The 24,293-nt window shown below is 30.9% G+C and overlaps 2 protein-coding genes across 10 annotated transcripts; one reads left to right on the forward strand and one right to left on the reverse strand.

The window, feature by feature from the left end:
* LOC109790706 (putative calcium-binding protein At1g02270) lies at positions 1-3,421 on the forward strand. 7 transcript variants are annotated; one of them, XM_020349907.3, is made up of 10 exons: positions 2-218; positions 321-428; positions 873-978; positions 1,130-1,347; positions 1,435-1,511; positions 1,669-1,777; positions 1,862-1,987; positions 2,116-2,223; positions 2,346-2,453; positions 2,944-3,421. In XM_020349907.3, the coding sequence occupies exons 1-10, from the start codon at positions 93-95 to the stop codon at positions 3,169-3,171; spliced, it is 1,314 nt and encodes a 437-aa protein (XP_020205496.1). In that variant the 5' UTR covers positions 2-92; the 3' UTR covers positions 3,172-3,421. The 7 variants fall into 7 exon arrangements, with proteins under 7 accessions (XP_020205498.1, XP_020205496.1, XP_020205501.1 ...); XM_029269713.2 differs by having other exon boundaries at positions 3-218; positions 2,941-3,421; XM_020349908.3 differs by having other exon boundaries at positions 3-218; positions 324-428.
* A 9,481-nt stretch (positions 3,422-12,902) lies between these two features.
* On the reverse strand, positions 12,903-16,354 carry BSM (Mitochondrial transcription termination factor family protein). 3 transcript variants are annotated; one of them, XR_014429579.1, is made up of 4 exons: positions 16,215-16,354; positions 14,238-15,918; positions 13,360-13,642; positions 12,903-13,255 (listed from the first exon to the last, which is right to left on the reverse strand). XR_014429579.1 is itself a non-coding variant. In XM_020349914.3 (2 exons), exon 2 carries the CDS (start codon positions 15,889-15,891, stop codon positions 14,338-14,340), a length of 1,554 nt encoding a protein of 517 aa, XP_020205503.1. In that variant the 5' UTR covers positions 15,892-15,918; positions 16,215-16,354; the 3' UTR covers positions 14,049-14,337. The 3 variants fall into 3 exon arrangements, 1 of the variants encoding a protein (XP_020205503.1); XR_002238957.3 differs by lacking the exon at positions 13,360-13,642; XM_020349914.3 differs by lacking the exons at positions 12,903-13,255; positions 13,360-13,642 and having other exon boundaries at positions 14,049-15,918.
* Between the last annotated feature and the right edge of the window lie 7,939 nt (positions 16,355-24,293).

Raw genomic sequence — 24,293 nt, forward strand, 5'->3', positions numbered from 1 at the left:
AATATTTTCCTTATTATATAGTGTAATATAGGTAGTAGCATTGCTAAATTTGGACATAGACTGAGAATTGAGAAGAGATATCACAGAAGAAGATGGGAAGAATTTCAAGGACTGCAAGTTATGCAATTGCCTCTTCAATACAAGAAAACCAACAACCTTGCATTACCTGCACCACTTTTAACATTCTTGCACCAATATACAAGCGCCTCAACCAAGAGGTTCTTCTTTTATGTTATGAATTTCACATATTTGCTTAAATGGGGTGCTCTAAATTTGGATGCTAATACTTTCCACTGATTTGTGCTTTGGTGTGGTGAAAGCAGGACCAGAGTTGCCGTGAAAGCGACTACAAAGCGTGTTGGTTGGCCAGGAATCAAAGGATATTGAATTGGTTGCTGTATGAGAGATCTTCCATTATCTGTCTTCAGGTTAGCATGTTCAATGAAATAGATTGGAGTGTTCTTTATTAGGCTAAAGGTCAATCGTAGCATGTTTTTATTGATTACCCATATATTGACCCTTTTCACGTAGAAATTATTTCATGGTCCAAGACTATAGTATGTTTATGATGTTGAGTCCTGACCAATCTCTACATAACATATAATTGATATATTAAAGTTAATAAGACACATGAGTTATATCTTACGTGGAGATTGGTTTGGATTTCTTCTTCTAAAGCGAAGGAACACACTTTAAGGAAAGAAATTAACAACTGATTATTGTGATAAAATATATGCACTTACATAACGGACTATGAAGTTGCTTATGGTTTCAAACTTTCCGAGAGAACTTTTTCTTGGTTCGTTTGTCATGAAATCTATTTAAATGTTTTTGTGGGGTGATGGTGCTGATAATATGTTGGATTTGTGTAGGAATTTTGGATTGGAAATGAAGAGCTTGTTAATTTGTATGACAAGAGACTTGGTGATGCTGGCTATGTTAATTTCAAGCTTGAACGGACCAACAATCGTGGTGATGGTAAACAAACATTCTCTCCCTCAAATGGAAAATACCCTGTTGGTGTTGGATATTCTTGTTCTGTTTTAAGAACTCTTCTGTACTTTTATTTTCCATATGCATGGTTCTGTTAGCAACACGTGTTAATGTTCATATGGCTTTCGAATATCAGGTCTTCTGATAGCAGTGCAAAAGGAATATTTCACAGTTGTAAACTATAAGGAGTTGCACTTCAACGATTGTGGTGATAGAGTAGCTCAATTGTTGCATGTTGAGTTAGCTTTTCCATTTTCACACCAAAACAGTGATATTACGCAGGAGATTCTCATTGTCAACACTCACCTACTGTTTCCTCATGATACGAGTCTTAGCCTTGTACGCTTGCATCAAGTATGTAAGCATTTTGTTTTGGAATCTAAGCACCATTATTTTGTTACGCTTGGTATCTCACTTGGACGTACATTGAATTTTGCTTAGGTCTACAAGATTCTTCAATATGTGGAATCTTATCAGAAAGAGAAGCAACTTAAGCCTTTACCAATTATGCTATGCGGGTAAACATCAAATAGCATTAATATTTTATAAATTTAATTAGAAAAACAACCAATCATAGACCATCATATAATTGAAAATTATTGTCTTTCTGTAATAGTTACTTTAAAATTCATGTTTAGGATGATTTCTAGTTGATTGACATGTTATACTTTTCAGTGATTGGAATGGAAGCAAAAGGGGACATGTTTACAAGTTCCTGAGGTCACAGGGGTTTGTATCATCATATGATGCTGCGCATCATTACACTGATGCTGATGCACACAAGGTAGTACAACTAACATTGTTTTCAGAATTTTTCATTTGGATAATATTCACATCACCCATATTTGTTTTACACTGTGTCTTGCAGTGGGTTAGCCACCGCAATCATCGGGGAAATATATGTGCTGTTGATTTTATATGGCTTCTTAATCCTGACAAATATCAAAAACTACTTAAAACAAGTTGGAGTGAAGCAGTGTTTGGCATGTTCAAGGTAAATCTTTACACTTTAGCCATCTTTGCAAAACTTTCTAACATGTATATCTTTAGAACGCATGTTTCAGTATCAATGTAATTGCGGAAGAGAATTTTGTCTCTGATAGTAAACTTCACCTTTATCAGTATCTATTGAGAAAAACATCACAGACAGAGAGAGATGCATTTGCTTTTCTAAAGGTTGACAAAGAAGATTGTATTACCTATTCTGGATTCTGTGAAGCACTTAGACAAGTATGTAGTGTTATCCATACTATTACATGAGTAGATGAGCACTTCAAAGTTTCAGATAGTGCTTGTGATTATCTGAGAAGTCCTAGTGATAATAAAGGTTTTTGGTTTTTCCATTTGTGCAGCTCAATTTAATTGGTCATTGCCATGGGTTAAGTGTTGAAAAGACAAAGGACTTGTGGGTTCAGGCAGATATAAATGGAAATGGTGCCATTGATTATAAAGAATTTCTGGTAAAACAGTTCAGATTAACTTAAATTTCATTCAAGAAACCTCTGAAGTGTTGGATAATTTTTAGTAAAAAGTTACAATCAATGACTAGAAATTTAGGAAAAGTTGAAAGTGTAACCTGGAAATGAAAAGGTGATTTAGATTCGGATTGTATAAACTTCTCTATAAACACTTGTAAGACAAGAAAATAAGAAAGTAAAGAATTAAACTTTTCTTATAAGTTAAAATTAACTTGTGCACTTTAATTTTCATAAAATTGTTATATATAAGTTGATTTTAATTTATAGGAGAAACTCAAATCATTTTACTTTTTTTTATTTGTTTTCTTCAACAAGTGTTTATGAAGAAACTTATCTAAATAGTATCTTAATATTGAAGTAAAAATTTGTCATGTCTTATATAATTGTGCTTGGACTTATTAGAGCATTTGGCTCTTCATCTTGAACTTTGTTGGCTAAATCACGGATCATAATATTATGCTTGTTGCAGCAGCAAATTTGGAATCTAGAAGAATCAGATCAAAGAGATGACATGAAGAACATGCAACATGATGAGGGGCGAAATGATAGTGAGGAAGAGCAAACAATTGGGTTTAGTGTGAAAAATGCAGTTCTTTTCCCTCAGGAGGTGGAAAAAGGTAGATGGCCTGAAGACTACTCCCTATCTGATCATGCAAGACTCATTGTGATGTTCTCACCTATAAGAATTGTTAGACTTTGAGAATTTTCTTGATGTTTTGAATACAAAATCTGTTGTACTGTGCTTGTTTTGACAACAATCTGTTTTAGGTGAAAAGTAGGTGATTTGGAGTATTTTTTGGTAAATACACAGTAGGTAAAAGTGGGTAGTACAACTAAGTCAACAATGTATGCATTTTTTGAATACTAAGCTTGTAACATCAGAAGTTGTTGTATTGTATCTTGTATATATAAAGAAAAACGTGAATGAAAAACTGATTGCCCACTAAGAACTTGTCTTGCTCTATTTTGCTCTCCACTCTTCCTATCATTCTGTTTTCATTTTTTATCATGGTATCACTAGTGCAAAAATTGGATTTAAAATCGGACTTTTAAGATCGATTATAAGGTAACCGATCTTAAAAGTGACGCGGTGGCAATTTTGTAAATAAAATGAACACTTTTAAAATCGGTTCAAATTTAACCGATCTTAAAAGTACTTTTAAGATCGGTTATTTTATGACCGATCTTAAAAGTATGTCTGACACAACTTTTAAGATCGGTTCTGAAAGAACCGATCTTAAAAATGACACTTTTAAGATCGGTCATAGAATAACCGATCTTAAAAGTACTTTTAAGATCGGTTATTTTATGACCGATTTTAAAAGTGCTACTTTTAAAATCGGTTCTTAAAGAACCGATTTTGTATGTAGTATATAAAATCAGTTCTTAAATAACCGATTTTAAAAGTATCGTCAGAAATCTTTTATATTCCCCTCCATTCTTATTCTCTTTAATCTTTCCCTCCATTACTTTTTTTAATCTCTGATGCTCTCATTTTCTAAAGTCTCCAAGGTAAATTTCGTTGTAGTTTTCATTTTAATTTTCATCTTCTCATGTTCTTATTGTTTCTCATTTCGTTTTTTCACTCTTTTCGTCTCTATTTTCGCTGTAAGTGCAGGCTGGGTAAATTTCGAACCTGGAATGGCCCGTTCTGCAAGGAGAACAGGTCGTTCTCCTTGCAGAAATGGCCATTCTTCTTGCAGAAATGGCCGTTCTCCTTGCAGAACGGGCCGTTCTGCAAAGAGAATGGGCCGTTCTCCCACATGGAACGGCCCGTTCCAGTTTAATTTTTTTTCCGCCCAGACTTTTAAGATCAGTTATAAAATAACCGATCTTAAAAGTTAACTTTTAAAATCGGTTGTTTAACCAATTTTAAAAGTCTAATTTTTAAAATCAGCTCTTTCAAAATCGGTTACGGAACCGATTTTAAAAGTGAAAAATAACCGATTTTAAAAGTCTTTTTTTCACTAGTGTATCAAGAGCTTCATTGGTCTTTTAGGGTCTGTGAGGGAGAAAGAAAAAAAAAATCTGAAAAACAGAGTTTCTGTGTGTGAGAGAAAACCAGCAAGAAACCCACTCAAAAAACCTTCAACTAATGGCTTCTGGTAGCAATTCTTTGCCTCCACCTCCAGTATTTGCTGGAGAAAATTATGATTTGTGGGCTGCAAAGATGAGAACTTATCTTAGAGCTTAAAGTTTGTGGGAAGTGGTGGAAAATGGAAGCAACCCAGCTCCTTTACTAGACAACCCAACAATGGCTCAGTTAAGATTTCACAGTGATGAAGTGGCTAAAGATGGCAGAGCACTTGCCATCATACAAGCAGTTGTTCATGACGATGTTTTTATCATGATTTTGATTCTTGATATAGCAAAAGAGGCTTGGGACAAACTTAAGGAGGAGTTCCAAGGTAGTGAAAGAACAAGGAGAATGAAGGTGCTAAATTTGAGAAGAGAATTTGAAGCCATCAAAATGAAGGAAGTTGAAACAATGAAGGAGTTTGCTGACAGGCTTTCTAAAGTGGTTACACAAATCAGATTATTGGGTGAAGAACTCAGTGATCAACAAGTTATGGAGAAAATATTGGTATGTCTTCCGGAGAGGTTTGAGTCAAAAATCTCCTCTCTTGAAGTAAATAAGGATTTTTCTCATATATCAATTTCAGAACTTGTAAATGCTTTACAAGCTGAACAGAGAAGATCCTTTAGGATGGAAGAAAATGTTGAAGGTGCTTTTGTGGTAAATACCAAAGGCAAATTTCAAGGCACCAGTAGTTGTGGGAAAAAGCCATTTAGTGGGAAGAAAGGGAAAAAAAACAAGAAGAAAGCAACAGAGGAGGAGGTTGGAAAGATAAGTATCCACCTTGCTCTTACTGTAAGAAGAAGAATCATACAGAAAATTTCTGTTGGTTTAGACCATGAGTCAAATGTAGGGCATGCAACCAACTTGGTCATGTGGAGAAAATGTGCAAAAGCAAAGCAAAACAACAGGGACAGCAAGCCCAAGTTGTTGAGCATGAAGAACAAAATAAGGAGCATTTATTTGTTGCTTCTTGTTATTTAGCAAACAGGAGCAAGGAGGTGTGGCTTATAGACAGTGGTTGCACAAACCACATGACAAATGATGCAAGCATTTTCAAGGAATTGGATCAGTCTCACTTCTTAAAAGTCACTGTTGGCAATGGAGAAAGTGTTGAAGTTAAAGGCAAAGGAGTAATTGCGGTAGAAACTTCTTCAGGTACTAAATATATTTCAGATGTTTTATACGTGCCTGAGATAAATCAAAATCTTCTAAGTGTGGGACAAATGCTTGAAAAGAATTATACTTTGCATTTTGAAGACATGAAATGCACCATATTTGATCCTTTTGGGTGTGAGCTAATGTTTATCAAAATGAGAGATAAGAGTTTTCCAATAGAATGGAAGCAACCTGCTATGCATGCTTTTCCAAGTTTAGTGGATGATTCTGTTTTATGGCACAAAAGACTTGGTCATTTTAGTTACTCCACCTTGAAGCAAATCAGCTCAAATGGCTTAATTCAAAACTTACCTTCCATAGAAGATAATGTTGATGTTTGTGATGTATGTCAATTTGGAAAACCATGTAGATTGCCATTCCTACAGTAGCAAGCTGGAGAGTTGTGAAAAAATTACAGTTTATCCATACTGATGTGTGTGGTCCAATGAGCATAACATCTTTAAATGACAGCAAATATTTTTTGCTATTTATAGATGATTTTACAAGAATGAGTTGGGTGTTTTTTCTAAAACAAAAATCAGATGTGTTTGTTGCATTTCAAAAGTTTAAGATTTTGGTTGAAAATGAAGCTGGTTGTCAAATTAAAAAACTCAGATCTAACAATGGAACTGAGTATACAGCAGGGGAATTTAAAAAGTTTTGTGATCAAGCTGGAATACAACATCAGTTCATCGTTCCTTACACTCCTCAACAAAGTAGAGTGAGTGAAAGAAAGAACAGAACAATGATGGAGATGGCTCAGTGTTTGCTCTTTGAGAAAGGTCTTCCAAAGACTTTTTGGGCTGAGGCAGTAAATACCTCAGTTTACTTGCTGAATTTATTGCCTACTAAAGCTTTGAAGGGTAAAACACCCTATGAAGCATGGTGTGGAAGGAAGCCTTCAGTGGAGCATTTAAAAATATTTGGTTGTGTGTGTTACACTCATGTTCCAAATGTGAAAAGAGATAAAATTGATCATAAGTGTGAAGTTGGTATTTTTTTGGGGTACAGTATTAACTCCAAAGGATATCGAGTATACAACTTGGAGACAAAAAAAATTATTGTTAGCAGAGATATAAAATTTGATGAGTTTTCAAAATGGAATTGGAAGAAACATCAAGCAGAAGGCTCAAGTAAAAGGTTATTTGATGAAGACACTTTGCAAGAGCAAAATTCTAAAGATGATGAAGAGAACTATGATAGTGACACTGAATTTCCAGTGAGAGGTACAAGAACCTTGGAGGATATTTATGCAAGATGTAATTTTGCTGCATTAGAGCCTACAAGGTATGAAGAAGTTGCTGAGTTTGAAAACTGGAGAGCTACCATGAAGGAAGAGATAAAGATGATTGAGAAAAATAAAACTTGGCAACTTGTTGATAGGCCAAGTAATAAAAAAGTGATTGGTGTTAAGTGGGTTTACAGAACTAAACTCAATCCTGATGGTTCTGTAAACAAACTTAAGGCTAGATTGGTGGTAAAAGGTTACTTCCAACAGTATGGAGTTGATTTTTCTGATACGTTTGCACCTGTTGCAAGACATGATACAATCAGATTACTGATCTCTTTGGCAACAAAACTTGGCTGGAAAATTTATCATTTTGATGTAAAATCAGCTTTTCTAAATGGATTGCTTGATGAAGATATATATGTTGATCAACTTGAAGGTTTTCAGGTTCAGGAAGTGAAGATAAAGTTTATAAGCTTCATAAAGCTCTTTATGGCTTAAAACAGACACCAAGAGCCTGGTATAGCACAATTGATGGTTATCTTCTGCAAAAAATTCAAAAGAAGTGAAAATGAAGCCACCTTGTATGTGAGGAAGTCAAACAATGAAGTGCAACTCATTGTGTCTTTGTATGTTGATGATTTATTGGTTATAGGAAATGAATCAAATTCCTTAAACCAATTTAAGAAAGACATGGAGAAAGAATTTGAAATGACTAACTTGGGTGAAATGAAATACTTTCTTGGAATGGAGATTTCTCAGCAAAATGATGGAATATTCATTTCACAAAGAAAATATGCTTTGGAGATATTGAAGAAGTTTCACATAGAGAAATGCAAGCCTGTTGCTACTCCATTGGTTGCAAATGAAAAATTTTCAAAGAATGATGGTGAAAATAGTGCAGATGCTTCTGTTTATAGAAGTATAATTGGAAGTTTGTTGTATCTTTCAGCAACCAGACCAGATTTAATGTTTGCTGCAAGTTTGCTTTCCAGATTCATGCATTCTCCAAGTCAAGTTCACCTTGGTGCAGCAAAAAGAGTTTTGAGATATATAAGAAGTACAACTAATTATGGTTTGTATTTCTTAAAAAATGAAAGTGGAGAACTTCAAGGATATGCAGATAGTGATTGGGCAGGAAGTATTGATGATTCTAAAAGCACCTCTGGATATGTGTTTTCATTTGGCAGTGCTATTTTTTCTTGGAATTCAAAGAAACAAGATGTTGTGGCTCAATCTTCAGCTGAAGCTGAGTATATTTCAGCTGCAGCTGCTGCAAATCAGGCTACTTGGCTGAGAAAGATTTTATTAGATGTGGGACAGATTCAAGATGAAGCTACTATCATTTGGGTGGATAACAAATCTGCTATTTCTATTGCTAAAAATCTTGTCCAACATGGAAGAACAAAACACATTAATGTGAAGTTTCATGCCATTGGAGAAGTAGAGAAATCAAAAGAAATCAGGTTGGAGCATTGCAGCTCTGAGGAACAGATTGCAGATATCATGACCAAAGCCCTTTCCAATGGTCAATTTGAAATACTAAGATCAAGACTTGGAGTGCTCAAGAAAAATCTCAAGGAGGAGTGTTAGACTTTGAGAATTTTCTTGATTTTTTGAATACAAAATCTGTTGTACTGTGCTTGTTTTGACAACAATCTGTTTTAGGTGAAAAGTAGGTGATTTGGAGTATGTTTTTGGTAAATATGCAGTAGGTAAAAGTGGGTAGTACAACTAAGTCAACAATGTATGCATTTTTTGAATACTAAGCTTGTAACATCAGAAGTTGTTGTATTGTATCTTGTATATATAAAGAAAAACGTGAATGAAAAATTGATTGCCCACTAAGAACTTGTCTTGCTCTGTTTTGCTCTCCACTCTTCCTATCATTTTGTTTTCATTTTTCATCAAGAATGTTATGCCTTGCTCCCAAATGATTTCTTTACGATGCTTGGGAGAACTCTAGCTTAGAACATATATAGTATTAAGGCTTCATTGCATAAATAACAGTAAGGAATAAGTGAAATGATGGAACTGGCAAGGGAACATAATGGCAATTACTGCACCATCATTGGCCAGAACCAGAAGTGATTTCACATTCATGACAAGGCATGACACAAGCAAACTCAAGGTGCAATTTGAAGCTATATCTCTCTTAACATTCTTATACACACCATACGCTACTGATCACCTTTTAAGTAGCAACTGTCATCACTCACTTTGTTTTACCTAAACTGATTGAAAGAAAAGATGTAAGGATGGAAAGAAGAATCATACTGATATGTTTAGTTGTTGCATAAGGGTCTTAAGCATCAGCCATTTGGTAGCATGGGGAGATGCACCATGTAGAGCTTCTTGAAATATATAAGATTGTGGAGATACAAACAAGGTCCTACATCGATAAAATAAGAGAAAAAATAACAGTTTATAAAATACACGCATACTCTAATGATTAAGATGCATTTTAGGTAATAACCAAAAAGCAAAATCGTTTCTATGTGAAATAACAAAGTTATACCAACAAAGATTTCATACACAATGTATCTTGTCACAGATTTCTCTCTAGACAGAGTTGTAACAAATTAAGGATGTACACAAAACACAATAAAGTGAATAAACTGTGGATTTTTCCTCATTAGGTCCGTGGCCATAGAACCAAAAGAATTACATACACATTCTGAGCAAAACCTACAAATGATCAGTTAAAAAAAACAGATGAAGAGCTTTCAAAAATATTAATATGGATATATAGGTGTACGAAAACCATTAAATGAAACAGATTTCATTTATGCTTGTAATTGCAGCCTGGTTTAGTCCAAGTTTAGAAAAACTTGATGTCGGAAAATCAAAATTTGCTAGCTGATGTAAATAGATGAACATTTAGTTTAGTACGAATAAGGGGTTGTTTGATTTGTTTTGTTTTAATTTTAGAATAATTTCAAAAAAAAAAAACTAAGAAATATTTGATCTGTTATTTTTTTTATGTAAATGTATTTATATAGTTGGAGATCTCGCGTATGACCCAAATAGAATACATAACTTGGAGCAATTCTCTTGTACAAGTAAGTTTTATAGAATTTAGTTAAGATAAAACTTACTTTAAGTTGAAGTCATAATTTATCCTAAGGATTATAAATGATGGTAACATTCATCATTCAAGTTGAATTAAGTTTAAATCTACGTTAAAAGATAAACTAATAATTACAAAAAAAAATATTAAATTATTTTCAAATCCACAATCCAACACACATTACTTTCATGTTTATGCATTGGAAAGAGCAGAACTTTCCTTCCACGCCATTTTAACAGATTTTCAAACTCGCTCTTGTTTCCTTCTTTGAAAAATGAGAATGTGTGATTCAGGGAGGGCTGCAAACGGTATATCAGACACGTCCTGAAACAGAAAAAGAATGCCATCTTATTTCTTGTTTTTGAAATTTATTCACAAAGGTTTAAGAATGAGGAAACAACAAGAAATAACACTATATTTACTTATTAATGAAAGCATGTCTCAACCAAACATTAAAACAAACTAAATACTTTTTATTTTCATTTTATGATTTTAATTTTTTGTACTTCTGTTTCTTAATTTTATGAAGGAAATTCTAAAAGTTTTCTTACTTTTTTTTTCATAAAATTTGAAAATAAGAAACAACACCAAACAACTTTGTATTTCCGTAACAAAAGAAAATGTACTGCTTCTATAATTACTAATTAAAATATATGAAATAAAAAAAACTAAAATAAAAATAAAATAAGGGTCGAAAGTTCTATCATTCAATTCATCGTATCACTATTGCCACCCCACGTGGGGAGCTTGAATCAAGGAAATTATTTGCATTATTAAGCTTCATCTTTGTGTCAATCCAGAAAATTGTCCATGCTTTATTAAAGCCTTTATTAAAACCTTTATTAAAGCCTTTTTATAAAGTTGAATAGTCTGTTATCCTCAGAAATAGCACAGGACTTGAAAAGGAAGTAAAGGTACTTTATGTTTAATGTGATTCATTTTTCGGTCCTTTAATAATAATCGTAAATGTCATTTACTCCTTCACAGAGATTAATCTTCCTCCTCCCTTTCTAAGTGGGACTCAACCATCTATTTTTCTAAGTAATGTGCACAATTATCGGATTTGCAGTAAGAAATACATATAAATTCAAACACGAGAAAATTTACATTTTAACATGATTGTATGAATTTGTTTTTATAAAAGTTAATTTTAGTCATATCACTAATTGATATAAATTTTTTAATTATATTTATTAGAATAAGTTATGATACCACAAAAAAAAATAGAATTAGTCTAACTCAATCACAAAATTAGTTAATATAAAAGTTACCTTCACTTATATACTATGTTTTAATCATATAACTAATCAATGTAAGATATGATACTTGTTATATATTAGTTATACCTAGGTTCAACCTAAATTGGAGGTGCACTCTTGTATGCAAATTATGGTCTTATACACATGGAATTGAAGTCACATCATAATTACGGGTGCATTCGTAAATTTTTTTAAAATTCAACCCAATTTGATCACAAACAAATTGGATTGAGTTTAGTCAATCGAATTAATATAATTAAATTTATTTTTTTTATAAAAATTTAAATATTTCATAATATATATATATATAAATTATTTGATATTTTATTACAAATGCAATATTATCAATCCGTAAAGTAAATAATGATACAAACTAAATTTCAAAATAAGTTTGTTGATATATTACATTATTATCAACTCAAATATTTAAAAATAAATGTTTGTATTATTACAATGATATCAATTTAAAAACACAAAACTTGTTAATAAACAAGAGTGACAAAAATTATTATCTTGAACAAATAAGTGACAGATTATTATCTTGAACAAATGATTATACTAACTTATTATTGTTATCATTATATATGACTAGATCAGATCAAGTCATAGGCTCAAAAAGTTCAAAATCCGTGTACAGTGTCAAGTTTTGGTTAAATCAGGATGAGTTTAACCCAAATATTAAAAAAATCATATCCAAACTCATTAGAACAACATGAGTCAATTCAAGATCATGAGTTACACAAACTCGCTTCTACCGTTAATCATTATATTCTAACAAGAGTATGACTTCTCACTCTAAGCCATAGGCCTGAATATAAAAATTTGGCCCATTCTCATGGACTACATATATCTCCCTAAACGTTTTATCGTAAGTACACGTATTTATTATAGCATATTTTTGAGTGGAGCTCATTGCTAACTTAAATATCAAAGTACTTTTACAAGTATTTTCGTCACTGTTCATGCCGGATAGTGGAATGTAGGTCAATTCGATCCCACTTCAAGGGCATCCATTCATTAGTTCGGACCACTAGGCAGCTAGAGTTCAGACCATTACTTGCCCCACTTCAGACCAGACACTACTTAATTAACTAATTATTATAAGTAAATTATTGGTTAAATAAGTCTTATTTGGTTAACTAATGAGAAATTGTGTGAGATGCTTACGGGCATCATAAAGTGAGTTACTCTAGATATAACAAAGCATGTATACCTACAAGTCTAGTACTTGTGAATTTCAGTTTGGGTTTAACTTCGACTCAAAAGATAGCTTAAGAGATGAAGGTTGTTGTGTCTCCTACCTGTACATTTTGAGAAAAGCAGGTAATACACTCCATAATATTGATTAAAATTTATTCTAAATCACAAATTTTAGTGATCTAATTCAATAACTCTCTTTCCTGATTTTATAATCTTTAATAAATTCTAATCAATAAAAAAGTGTGACACAATGGGCAACACATCTTTGCACTCAAAATATGTACTCATAGGCAAGAGCTAGTTCATCACATCAGGAAGCAAATGGAGCAACAAAATATCGCATATGAACCAACAATCATAAGTGACAATAGAACGGAGATCCCTTTGAACAGTAAACGAAAATTAACAGTGGAAGCAGAAAAATAAAGGATTCAGTAGCTCAAAGTGACAAACACATTCATGCACAGCCACACATACATAAAGTTGTTTCCAAGTACAAATATTAGCAAATAATAATAGCTCCCTGCTCAAATTTTAGCAATTACTTCAAAGTTTTTTTGCCATTCAAATGCCCAGTGATCCTCCCATAAGTATATATTATATAAGCCTACTGGACCTGCTAACCGACACGTGATAAAACCAGAGTTAAAGAGGACAAGGAAAGTTGTACTTTGTTAGAAAATGTTTGGAAGCAGATCCATCCAAAACATGATGTCCTACATAATTCCCGATGCAATGGAACACATAACTGCGTTAAGCTTTTCTAAGGGCCTCTATGTGAGCAGGAAACTCCTACAAACATAATCAGAGAGAGAATTAAAATAGCAAAGGAAACACGTGCAGATGAATTAACAAACCTGCGATCAAGAAATGAATAAACGTGGAGAAGAACAAACTTGAACAGGATTGCAGTCTTTGGGGAAACAATAGTTCAAAAGCCTCAATCTCTTGGAAAACTATGCACAAGATTCACTTCCGAGCTTTCTCACAATTCACAACCCTACTCGGACAAGTTTTCCCGAGAAAAATCCTACAGCTTGATCCTTCAAGCTCTCCCACAATCCCATTTTCTCGCCTCAGCACCTCACCCCTCAGCTAGGATTTGTTCTGTACCTCCGCTCCTCAATTACTCAGAATATGGTTCCAAAGACTGAATAAAAGTGGACTACTTTACAATTTCTACATCATTTAGAATGTGACCAGGTATCACAGGTTATTTCTACATCTTTACAAATAGAACACAAACATAACAGAGAAAAATAAGAGAGAAATACTAGAAACATACTCTAACACACTCTTTTTGATTGGCTGAGAATTATTGGAAAACACAAACATCAGTAGGTCTCCCACCTTATTTAATGACTTTCTCTCTTAATCTTGTGATTTTCAATAAATTTCCAACAATAAAGGAGAATGTATTAAAAAGAGTGTTTTAAAGAGTGTATTGCTAGCACTCCTCAAAATAAGATAATGCTAATAATAATAATCTAAAAACATAATAGTGATAAAAAGAACATAATCACTCTCATATTGTCTAACCTTATCCATTGAGTCAACTAATGTCTCCCAACACAATTCCACAGAATTTAAGTGCTAGAAATATTCCAATTGATGAAGAGATAAATAGTTCTGCTTGTATAGTGAAATAGGAGGTAAATTCTTAAAACATCGGAATACTAGACTCAATATCATTTCACATAAACAAGCATAAGATTTAGTATACAAACACTTGAAAATACTTTATATGTACTCGACTACTTGCATAATAATTTACCTTTCCAATGGAACATCATTGTAACTATCAGCATAAAGATCATCCAACAGAATATCAAAATTTTCCCAGATAAACTAGTTATTGGAGAAACTTAATCATTCTACTCGTTATCTTCATCACTGTCTTCGTAATCAAAATCTGATTCATCACTCCTTGGTTGCGTCAGTGAATTCATGTCAAATGATGGTTCCATTTCCATCTCTTCAATGTCAATAGTGTCATAGTCCATTCGTTGCTCAAATTTCTCATTAGAACAATTAAGCATCCATGACAGAGAACACTTCAACCCTTTCTTGACAACCATCTTATGCCTAGGTTTTATGGTTGACTCCAAACCATAAGTGAAGAATGCAGGGAAAGTAACCAAGTCCTCCAAAGGCCTTTTCATATCCATTTGGAAGTAATCAAAGCTAAGTCTCATGATGTCAATGTTTAAAGCAAGTAACTGAGGGCATCCAACAATCATCTTCCTCATTTGCAGCAAGGAAAACCCACAATCCTTAAGAAAATCAACATGCTTCCGCATCGGTCCACTGCTGAGGCTAACTACCTGTGGCATCTTCTCAACAACTCGGCCAAATTCCTCAGGATCCAATTCAAGTACAGAATTGAGTAAACTTCTCTGATTGAAAAGCTTTGTATTTAAGTCAGTTCCAATGATGTCAGGGTACTGAGCAATTATAGATGGAAGTGATGTTTGCCTAACATTAAACTCTTCAAGAGATTTAACATTTGGCTTCACCTTCTCATTCAGCCCAAATCCAAGAATATAAGGTCTTTGCTCGATCAGTCTAGCAATGGCTAACCTTGGAATTCCCAAGCTTTCCAGATATTCCACAAAAGGCTTGATGATCCTACCAACTCGCATCCCCAAAATCTCCGGGTATCTAGTTAAGACACCTCCGATTTCTCTTCTTCCTACACCAATTCCAATCAAATATGCAACCGATGTGCTCATGGTTCCCTCAAGTTTAAATCCTAACACTTCAGGGTACCTCTCAAGAACACGAGGAATATCATCAGGTTTGATATCCATCCCCTTGAGATAATTGACCACCGGCATAAGATCCACAACCACACTCGAATGGAGCACTTGTGGGTATCTCTGCAAGAACTGCGTAATCGTGGATTTCCTCACTCCCAATTTACCAAGGTAATCAAGCACAGGAATCATGTTCTTCTTGACACTGCAGCCAAGAACAAGTGGATAGTTATTGATGTCTTCAATTGTAAGCCCCAAAGTGTGAAGAAAATCTATGCGCTCCCTCATAACATCAACAGTCACAGGAAGTTCAAGACCATCAAGCTCATCAGGAACAATGCCAATTGCCCTCAAGAACTCATAAACTTTTTCCCTCATTGCCGCCTTCTCCTTCTTCATTTCAGATAAACTAGGACGGCTATATAGCGATGAGGAGCCACCCCGCCTCCGATTCATCCGACCGGCGTCCGTCGTGGACGCCGGCGAATCCATGGAACCAGAAGTAAATGTCCTATCAGCAACAGAATATTGGAGCTTCGTAATCAACCCCATCCTCCTAAGAGCTAGGGTAGCACTCAACTTACAATGACCAAATGTTAGAATAGGCATTTTCGTTTGGCCAATCAAAAAACTAGGTTTTGTTATGCTACCAGAAAAGCTCATTACTTTCATATTTTCAAGGTCCAGGTACCATTGAATCTGCAGAAACAAAACGGTCTCACCCACTTAGTTGAGCCATAGTTGAACACAATTGAAACGGGGGAAAATTACAAACTTTGACAAATGAGAAAAGTAAACACCAAAAATGAAAAGAACCCAGAAGTTCAATGCTTAGGATAGAATCTTTGAAGCCATTGAAAAATTCTGGGGCGTATAACACCCCCAAAAAAAAATGGAGAAAAAAGCATTACCCTTTAATGGTTAACAAGGTAAATTACAAGCAATAATAATTTGAGGAGAGGGTGGAAGAGATTGAGAGATAGAGATAGACTTACCTTACAGTGAAGGGAGAGTGACCAAACTGTGTTGAAGTCTCACTTCGAACTAAGCGAGCAAGAAAGGATAACAAAAAGTGCAAAGGGTTTTGGGGTTGAGGACCTATGCGGCTATTAAGCCTATTTCATTTGAAAAATATATCATTTTTTTTAACTTTTTTTAATTTTAAAACAAATTATACTAACATTATCGAAGTTTCCTAAAAAAAATATATATATATATATATATATATATATATATATATATAAAAGTAAGGACAAAGATTAATAATATATAAAATAATATTAATAAATGTAAATTAATGTGTTTATTAATATGTTTATTCGTGAGTATAAATGCTTTAGAAAAAATTAATTATGTAAATATAAATTTTAATTACAACATGAAATGTATTATTTTAAATGCAACCTTCAATTATATATAAAATATTAATTTATTAATTACAAAAAAGAACAATAAAATAATAATACGAACAGCTGTTATTAAAGGTTGATTAACTCCACATTTTAGCTTGTCATTGCCGTGTTTATAGGTAATTAATTTCACCATTTCACCCATATCTTATTTTTTTACATTAAATTGGACGCAATTCATGTTCCTTCAAGTTATCGTACAGCTATCACATTCAATGGTGTCCTCGAGCATAGTAAGGTAGGCAATTGCATTTTTAGAGGAACGTTATTATTTTTTTTAAAAATGTGCTAAATCATTTAAGTAGTTTAATGATAAGTATCACTATTTTGCATAAAATTTTACACAAATCACTAATTATACTAAACTAAATTATTGAAAATGATAATTTTAATTAATTATAGAAATAAAATAAAAAATACATAAACAAAGATAAATATTATAAGAAATCTTTTTTAGTATTCTTACAAACACTTAAAATGCAAAAATTGATTTTAGCACAATAATAAGATTTTTGAAATTTAACTTTACCAAATGATCTTTTTATGCTTACAAACAAATTTTAATTCAATTATAAGTTCAGATATTATCATTTAACTCATAAATTTACTCAAAACCTTAATTTCTTACAAGTTAGAGTCTAAATTTATTGACTAATTTATCAATTATTTACATAACTTAATCAATAACTCAACTTTAAGAACAAAAATTTATGAATAACTAATAGCATTTACTTTATTCCTAAAACTAAACACCATTAATTTTCTACTTTAGTTTAAAAGTTCACAAGCATTTTCCGATCACCTTAAACCCACAAAATCAAGTTAAGGGTGATCAAACTAAAAGAATCATTAAGTAAAAAAGAGAGCAATAATACTAAATAATAATTAGGATTAATAACTTTGAATGTGAACATAAAGATGGATATGGTTATATCAAATCGCAACAGGAGTGAAATTCGTTACACATAAACATGAAATATAAGAAAAAGGAAGAAAGGAAGAAATTTGATTTTGAAAAATTGAATGTTTAAAAATAAGAAACCAAAAACCATGTTATTTCATGTCATTGTCATTTACTTATTAAAGACTTTTTTATTTTATTTATAGATTATAATTTAATTTTTTGTCTGTACTTGTTTAATTATTTACGTTTGAATATGTTGCCTAGAAAACCTTTTAATCATCTAAAATTAAAAAAAAAAAACAAATTGTAATTAATATTAAATTTTTGTATAGTATTACTAAACTTATATCATTATCTTATTAAGATTTGAACTTATGTTCCAAACATCTTAAAATTTATCTAAAATGTGATAATTCTTATAATCTTATTGGTGGAATTTTATTTGATGAATTAAAATTCATTAGAAAAATTTTAAAATTTGAATCAAAATCTTACATATATAACTATAGAATAATATTAACTATTATTGCTCTTGTTCTATACCGAAAGAAGCATTTAAAAATTAAAATTGTTAATCCTACTTGCAATCTATCATATTCAAAAGGTAGATTAAATAGTTTTATTTTGATTTTTTATTGAAATTATTTTTTTAAAAGGATTTTGATTATGAACATATCATTAATGATTTTATAGTAAAAAGTATATAAAAATAATACTAAGTGTCAATTTTTTCCATTCATTTAGAACAAAAAAAAAAAACTCAGGACTGAACCTAATCACGTTACTTGCCACAGATTCGACACCAGTGGATATGAGAAGTGCCTAAAATATATAAGATGGTATTTTCCCTCTTTGTGTAACACCAACATGCACCCACTTGTCAAAAATTCAACGCTGATAAATATGACAAGTGCCTAAACTACATAAGATGCTATTTTCCCTCCTTTCCTTGTGTAACATCAACATGCACCCACCTCATACGTTAAAAGTACATGTCTCTTTTTTACCCGGTGGACACGTAATAATTGCATTATTTGATAAAACTCTTCTATGCACCAAATTTGATAGAATGGGGGTCCTATCTTGTATTAATCTTTATACAACAACTTGAATTCCCAATGGAACATCCTTATGTTGGTATGTGAGATGTAATAACTAATAAGTATCACTCTATGTGATATCGAGGAATCTTCCTTTTAGTGCCATTTCTCTTCTACACTTACTCTTGATACTATTTGCCTCCAAACACCTATTTCTTGACATTTTCTCTCTCATTCAAATAAATTTCTTCTCCACAATGTACTTCCCTTTCCCTCCATACACCACTTGCCCTATTGTGTCTTCCTTTTGCAAGGATTAAAAAACAAAAATTAGAATCTTTCCTTCAATAATATCCCCTCATATAGAAGTCCTTCTTCCATCACTAATTTGAAGTAAAATAATAAAGATCTTCTTTAACCATATAAGTTTAATATCTTTCCACCATTGAGATCAATGTCTCCCACTCCTCACCCACCCCTTATTTTTCTTCTCATACCTTAACATTTGAACCACAAAGATTGTGCCTCACCCTCATCCTCGAAAACAGATATCACCAATTTTACAATTCTAAACATATGTATGCTACGATTAATATTAATATTTAATCTCTCAATTTTACCGATTACATTTTTTTAGTAGCAATTGTACATGATCCAGCCAACTACCAACTTTTATGATAATGTTTACTATAGGAATACTAAAATATTAAACTGGTTCTGTTTTTCATATTAAAAAACAACTGTTTGGTGAGTCAATAAGCTCGTGTTTTTCCAATACATGTCATAAGTATTTTTTTCATATGCTATATCAATAATGTTTGGTGTATGGATATTATTCGTTGCCATTAAAACTTACACCAAATTTTAGCTATTAAATTAACATAATCTAATAACCCTAGAGTTCTCAGCTGAAAAAGAAAAGAAAAGAAAAAAGCATCTTATTGATCACAATTGTATTGGTAACTCCTGCTAAAGACTTGAATCCCTCAAGCCCTCTAACAACGTCCACAAATTCTATTTAGCTCAACCTCTACTAGTATGTTTGGAAAATAGTTAAAAGTAAATACAACTTCCTTTTAATTCAACACAGCTACCTTTTTATTTCTCTATCTACAAGTTTGGAATGTGTGAATTAAAATTTAGAGCTTTACAAATGACAAACCAAATACGTACTACCTCATAATCTTTGGAAATAAATACTCAAAAAAATAGAAATTAAACATGATATTTTTTTTATAAATTAAGATTAACTCTTATATGTTATTTAAAAAAAAACAGTTTGAAAAGACTTTTGCAGATTAATTTAGAAATAAGTTAATTTTAGCTTTAAATTGTTTTTCTTATTTTCTCTTATAAGTATAAAATTTTATTCAATCATATATAGGGTCTATTTATTAATAGAATCAAGTTCAAATGGTTGAGAATGGTGGATGAGTTATTGCAACCAAACTTTAAACCTCATCCTATATTAAATTAAACCCAAAAAAATGTAACATCTTTTTTTTTTAATTTTAAATAAGAGTATTTTTGACTCAGAGTAAAGACTAATTATTCATAGTAGTATTGATATTATTCAAGTGATTGACTTCTTAAAAAAAAATCAAAAAACTTATCCCAATATACTTTTTCATATACACATGTACAAAAATTTAACTCTAACTCTATATATTTAAAAGACAAAGTTATTTGTGAACCTAGATACATCATGTTGCTAAAGATATAATCCGAGCTGTAGTATATTCTAGTTGCCGATACATTGTAGTTCATAATTCAAAGATTGTCAACTTTTTAATCATGCTAGCACATTTTAAGATTTTTATATTAGTTATTTGTCAAGGGTTCAAAGTTTAGCTTTTAACATGTTATAATGTCAATATGTTTTTATTATTTTATTTTGTTCTAAATATGCTTTTCAACAAAAAAAAATCTAAATAATTATCCAACAGCCTCGACACTCACATTTTCTTTTTATTTTTTGAGTAGCAATTGTACATATGATTAAAGGCATCAAATAGAGGATAAGACCTTTTGTCTTAAGAAATACAGAAAAATTAAACTGATTTTTTTTTTCAAATTAAAAAATCTGTCTGGTGATTCAAGCTCACACTGTTCCAAATATATGCCATATCAATGATATTTCGTTTGTATACTCACATTAATTTTGTTTATAGATAAAGCTGATGTTAATTTAATTCCTTAAAATCAGTTGATTTATTTTCTCAATCTTAACTATAAGGAAAATATTTATATGACAATATTTGAAAAATTAATTTTATTACAAATAAAAAATTTAATTATTAAGTTAAGTAAAGGCTTGAATAACGATAATTAAACTTTAGTTGTATGCAGAGAAACTCTAAATTTGGTCTTAAAAAATGCAGTTGATATTAATTAAATTTTTAAGTATTTAGAACTATATATAAGATCATTCTTCAAAAATATGAATTGCCTCAAAAAACTCCAAATTATTAAAAAAATTGATTTTTATTTGGTTTATATGCACAGACGATAGAACTACTAGTAACATAAATTTTCTTTTCATATAATATTAATTTCGATTGTTATTATATTACTCAAATTTTTATATCATTAATATTTATTTAAAATTTTCTTATTATACCTAAAGTCAAATTTAATTCTCTAACCTTAATTAGACTAGATTGTTAATTAATGTTAAATTACTATGACATTTTGAATTTGAATTTGTAATTTTATGTATTTTGATGAATTTATTTGAACTTTTTTGTGTGAGTTTTTTAATGAATTAGTTTAAAGTTATATTGATTTATTTTAGATAAAATTATGTTTATTAAAAAAATACAATAAAATATTTAATTTAAACAACTTTAAGTTTAATTAAATTAGATTAAATTTATATTTTAAATAAGAACAAGTGGACCATATTCTAAAAAGAAACTATTATACTAAATAAATTCCATAAAAATCAATTACTCAAATTTTTTTTTTAATATTGTTAATTTTTCTGAAAAATGACAATAATGAATTTAAATTTATAACCATTCGTAAATTACTCAAAAATCTCATACCAATCTTAATAGATTATTTACTTTTATTCCTTTATTTAAAGATGTGAATATAATTCAATATACAGTCACTCTATCTATTTACAACCGATATAATATATATATATATATATATATATATATATATGTGTGTGTGTGAAAATCTATTTAAAGATCGATTCCTTTTAGAGAGCATAGTTATCTATTAATTATTCTATACTAGATTGGTGATACATGATGTACATATTTACATAGTTTAAAGGTATGTTATAAATGTTATCTATTCCAATATCTCAACTTATAGTACATTTTTCTAAAATTGGCTTAATATAATTCTAGCATATAATTTTATACTCATGAAAAATATCACATAATTCTATATATAAATTTAAATATACTCCTTAGAGTGGCTTAAATTTTTAATTTATTATTTTTTAGAAAATTCTACATAATATTTTTAACTTATTTTAAAATTAAATTATGTATATATTCTTTTACGGTTGTAATACTTTTATCTTTTGACCTATATATTTTAAATTTTTATCTAAGCTATTATCAACTATGTTCTTTATAATTTTAATTTTTTCTTCAAATATTTTTTTAATATATATTAAAATCTCGTTATAAATTTAAAATATACATGTAATATATGCGGATGCGGCATTATTAACTTTTTATTATTTAATTTTACTTACCAAATATATATAATTCCAATGACCAAAATGATTGTTGGTAAATTTAGTAATCTTCAAATAGAACTCTCATTAATCATTAGAGTGTCATTAATATAACAAACCTTTTTATAGTTTCAATAATTTATAGCTGAATCACAATTGTTTGTTAGTGACTTTATTAATTTTCAAAAGAAGTTGTCATTAATAGAATGTCATTAACAAAAATCTCGTGTAGTTTTAGAATTTTACTTGAATTTTCAATTGAATAATCATTGTTAGTTAATCTAGTAATTTCCCACAAGATTGCCATTGTTAGAAACGTCATTAACAAAAAACCTTTTATGATTTCACGTCCATTTTAGTTCCATGGGAAGAGAATCCAATCTGAACTTGTTGTATTAAAAATAAAGAAAAGAAACGGAAAGCGTAAATCGCTTTACCCTTTATGGAGCCATCCACCACAGACCATTAACTATTTCTTTAAAGGTAAAATTATAAAAAAGAATTAACATGTCCAAAATTAAAAAAAAAAAAATCCACAATATATTATGCAGCACTATAATAACTAGAAAGTAACACTAGGATGGTTCAAGATAATCTCTGGCCTAAAAGGAAGCCACGAACTCGTGCTCTGAAAAAAGGAGAAAAAAAATAATATTTGCACACTCTAACAAAGCTGCACCTTGAGAGAAAGAGAGAGGGGAAAAAAAGTAAGATTGGGATTATATAATAATTGATGAGATAAAGAAAAATAAATATAAAAATAGAGATGATTTATAGTGTATAAATTTATTTTTATATCATAATACTAAATTAGAATAATAACTTAAAATAAAAAACCTTTCTCTAATTGAATATTTTATTTGTATTTTTTTTCTTTTTACAAAAATGGTAGAAAGTGAAAGTACAACTAGTGTTTAATTGTTAGGAAAAAGTTTAGTCCAAGATTTTAATCACTTGTGTCAATCAGTAAGAGTCAATCTTATTCAGCAATTAACTTAAGACCATTAGTAGCAAAAATCCAAAAATGAAAATACAACTCTAATTTTACAAATAATAAATTATCTTTTTGATGTTAGTTTTTTTTTTCTATATATAATTTTTCTTTTCTTGTTCAATTCCTAATCAATTAACTAAAAATTCTAAATTTTTAACATATAAAACATTTTTTAAGACATTAAAGAAACTTTGATCATTTTCAAATTTTATGTTAACAAATGCAAAAATTTTCTATATAATAAACATAAAATTTAAAAGATGATTATACTCTTTACATACCATACCAAATTACAAGTAACTTTTATGATAAATTGCATTTTTCTCCACAAGGTAGGACCAACCCTACAACTTGTATTGGTGATTTTTGTCCTTTCCACATGTACATTCCATATACCCGTACAATTGATGTGTCAATTTTTATGGGAAAATAGGTATCATCTTCTAACTATATTTTCTTTATCTACGAGACTCAATCTTGGAATCTTGAAATCTTACTTAAGATTGATGTGTCAATCTTGTACTATTTGAATCAACCACTTCTTTATTTTAATTTGACATTTATATTTAAAAAAAAATGTAAATTGTGGATATTAAATATTTATCTGGTATAAATTAAAGCTGTAGAACCTAAAATGAGAATATTATTAAAAGAAAAAGTGATGGGAGGACAAGAATGAGTGTAAAGAGAGAGAAGAGATGAGGTCGGGTGAAAAAGTGGTAAAAGGAAAGAGAAAGAAGCAGTGATAATTTGTGATGTGGGCATTAGTGGACGTTGTCGTTTTGTGTATCCTTTGTTTCTTCATCCTCCTTAATCGTAAAACTTCCACTGTCCCTCGCACTCGTTTCACACTCGTAATCGTAAACGCGATTCCTTACTCGCCAAGTCTATTGCCTCGCCCGATGAACGCCACGTGTCGCGATCTCCTTGGTGACTCGTTTTCCACCCACCCCAACTTCCCATTTTACCCCTGCACCCACCACCTCACGCGGTTAAGAGCGCAATACGTTGTATTATTCAGTGCATA

This window comes from Cajanus cajan, chromosome 9, assembly GCF_000230855.2.
Source record: "Cajanus cajan strain Asha chromosome 9, NIPB_CcT2T_4, whole genome shotgun sequence".
NCBI classification, from domain to species: Eukaryota; Viridiplantae; Streptophyta; class Magnoliopsida; order Fabales; family Fabaceae; genus Cajanus; species Cajanus cajan.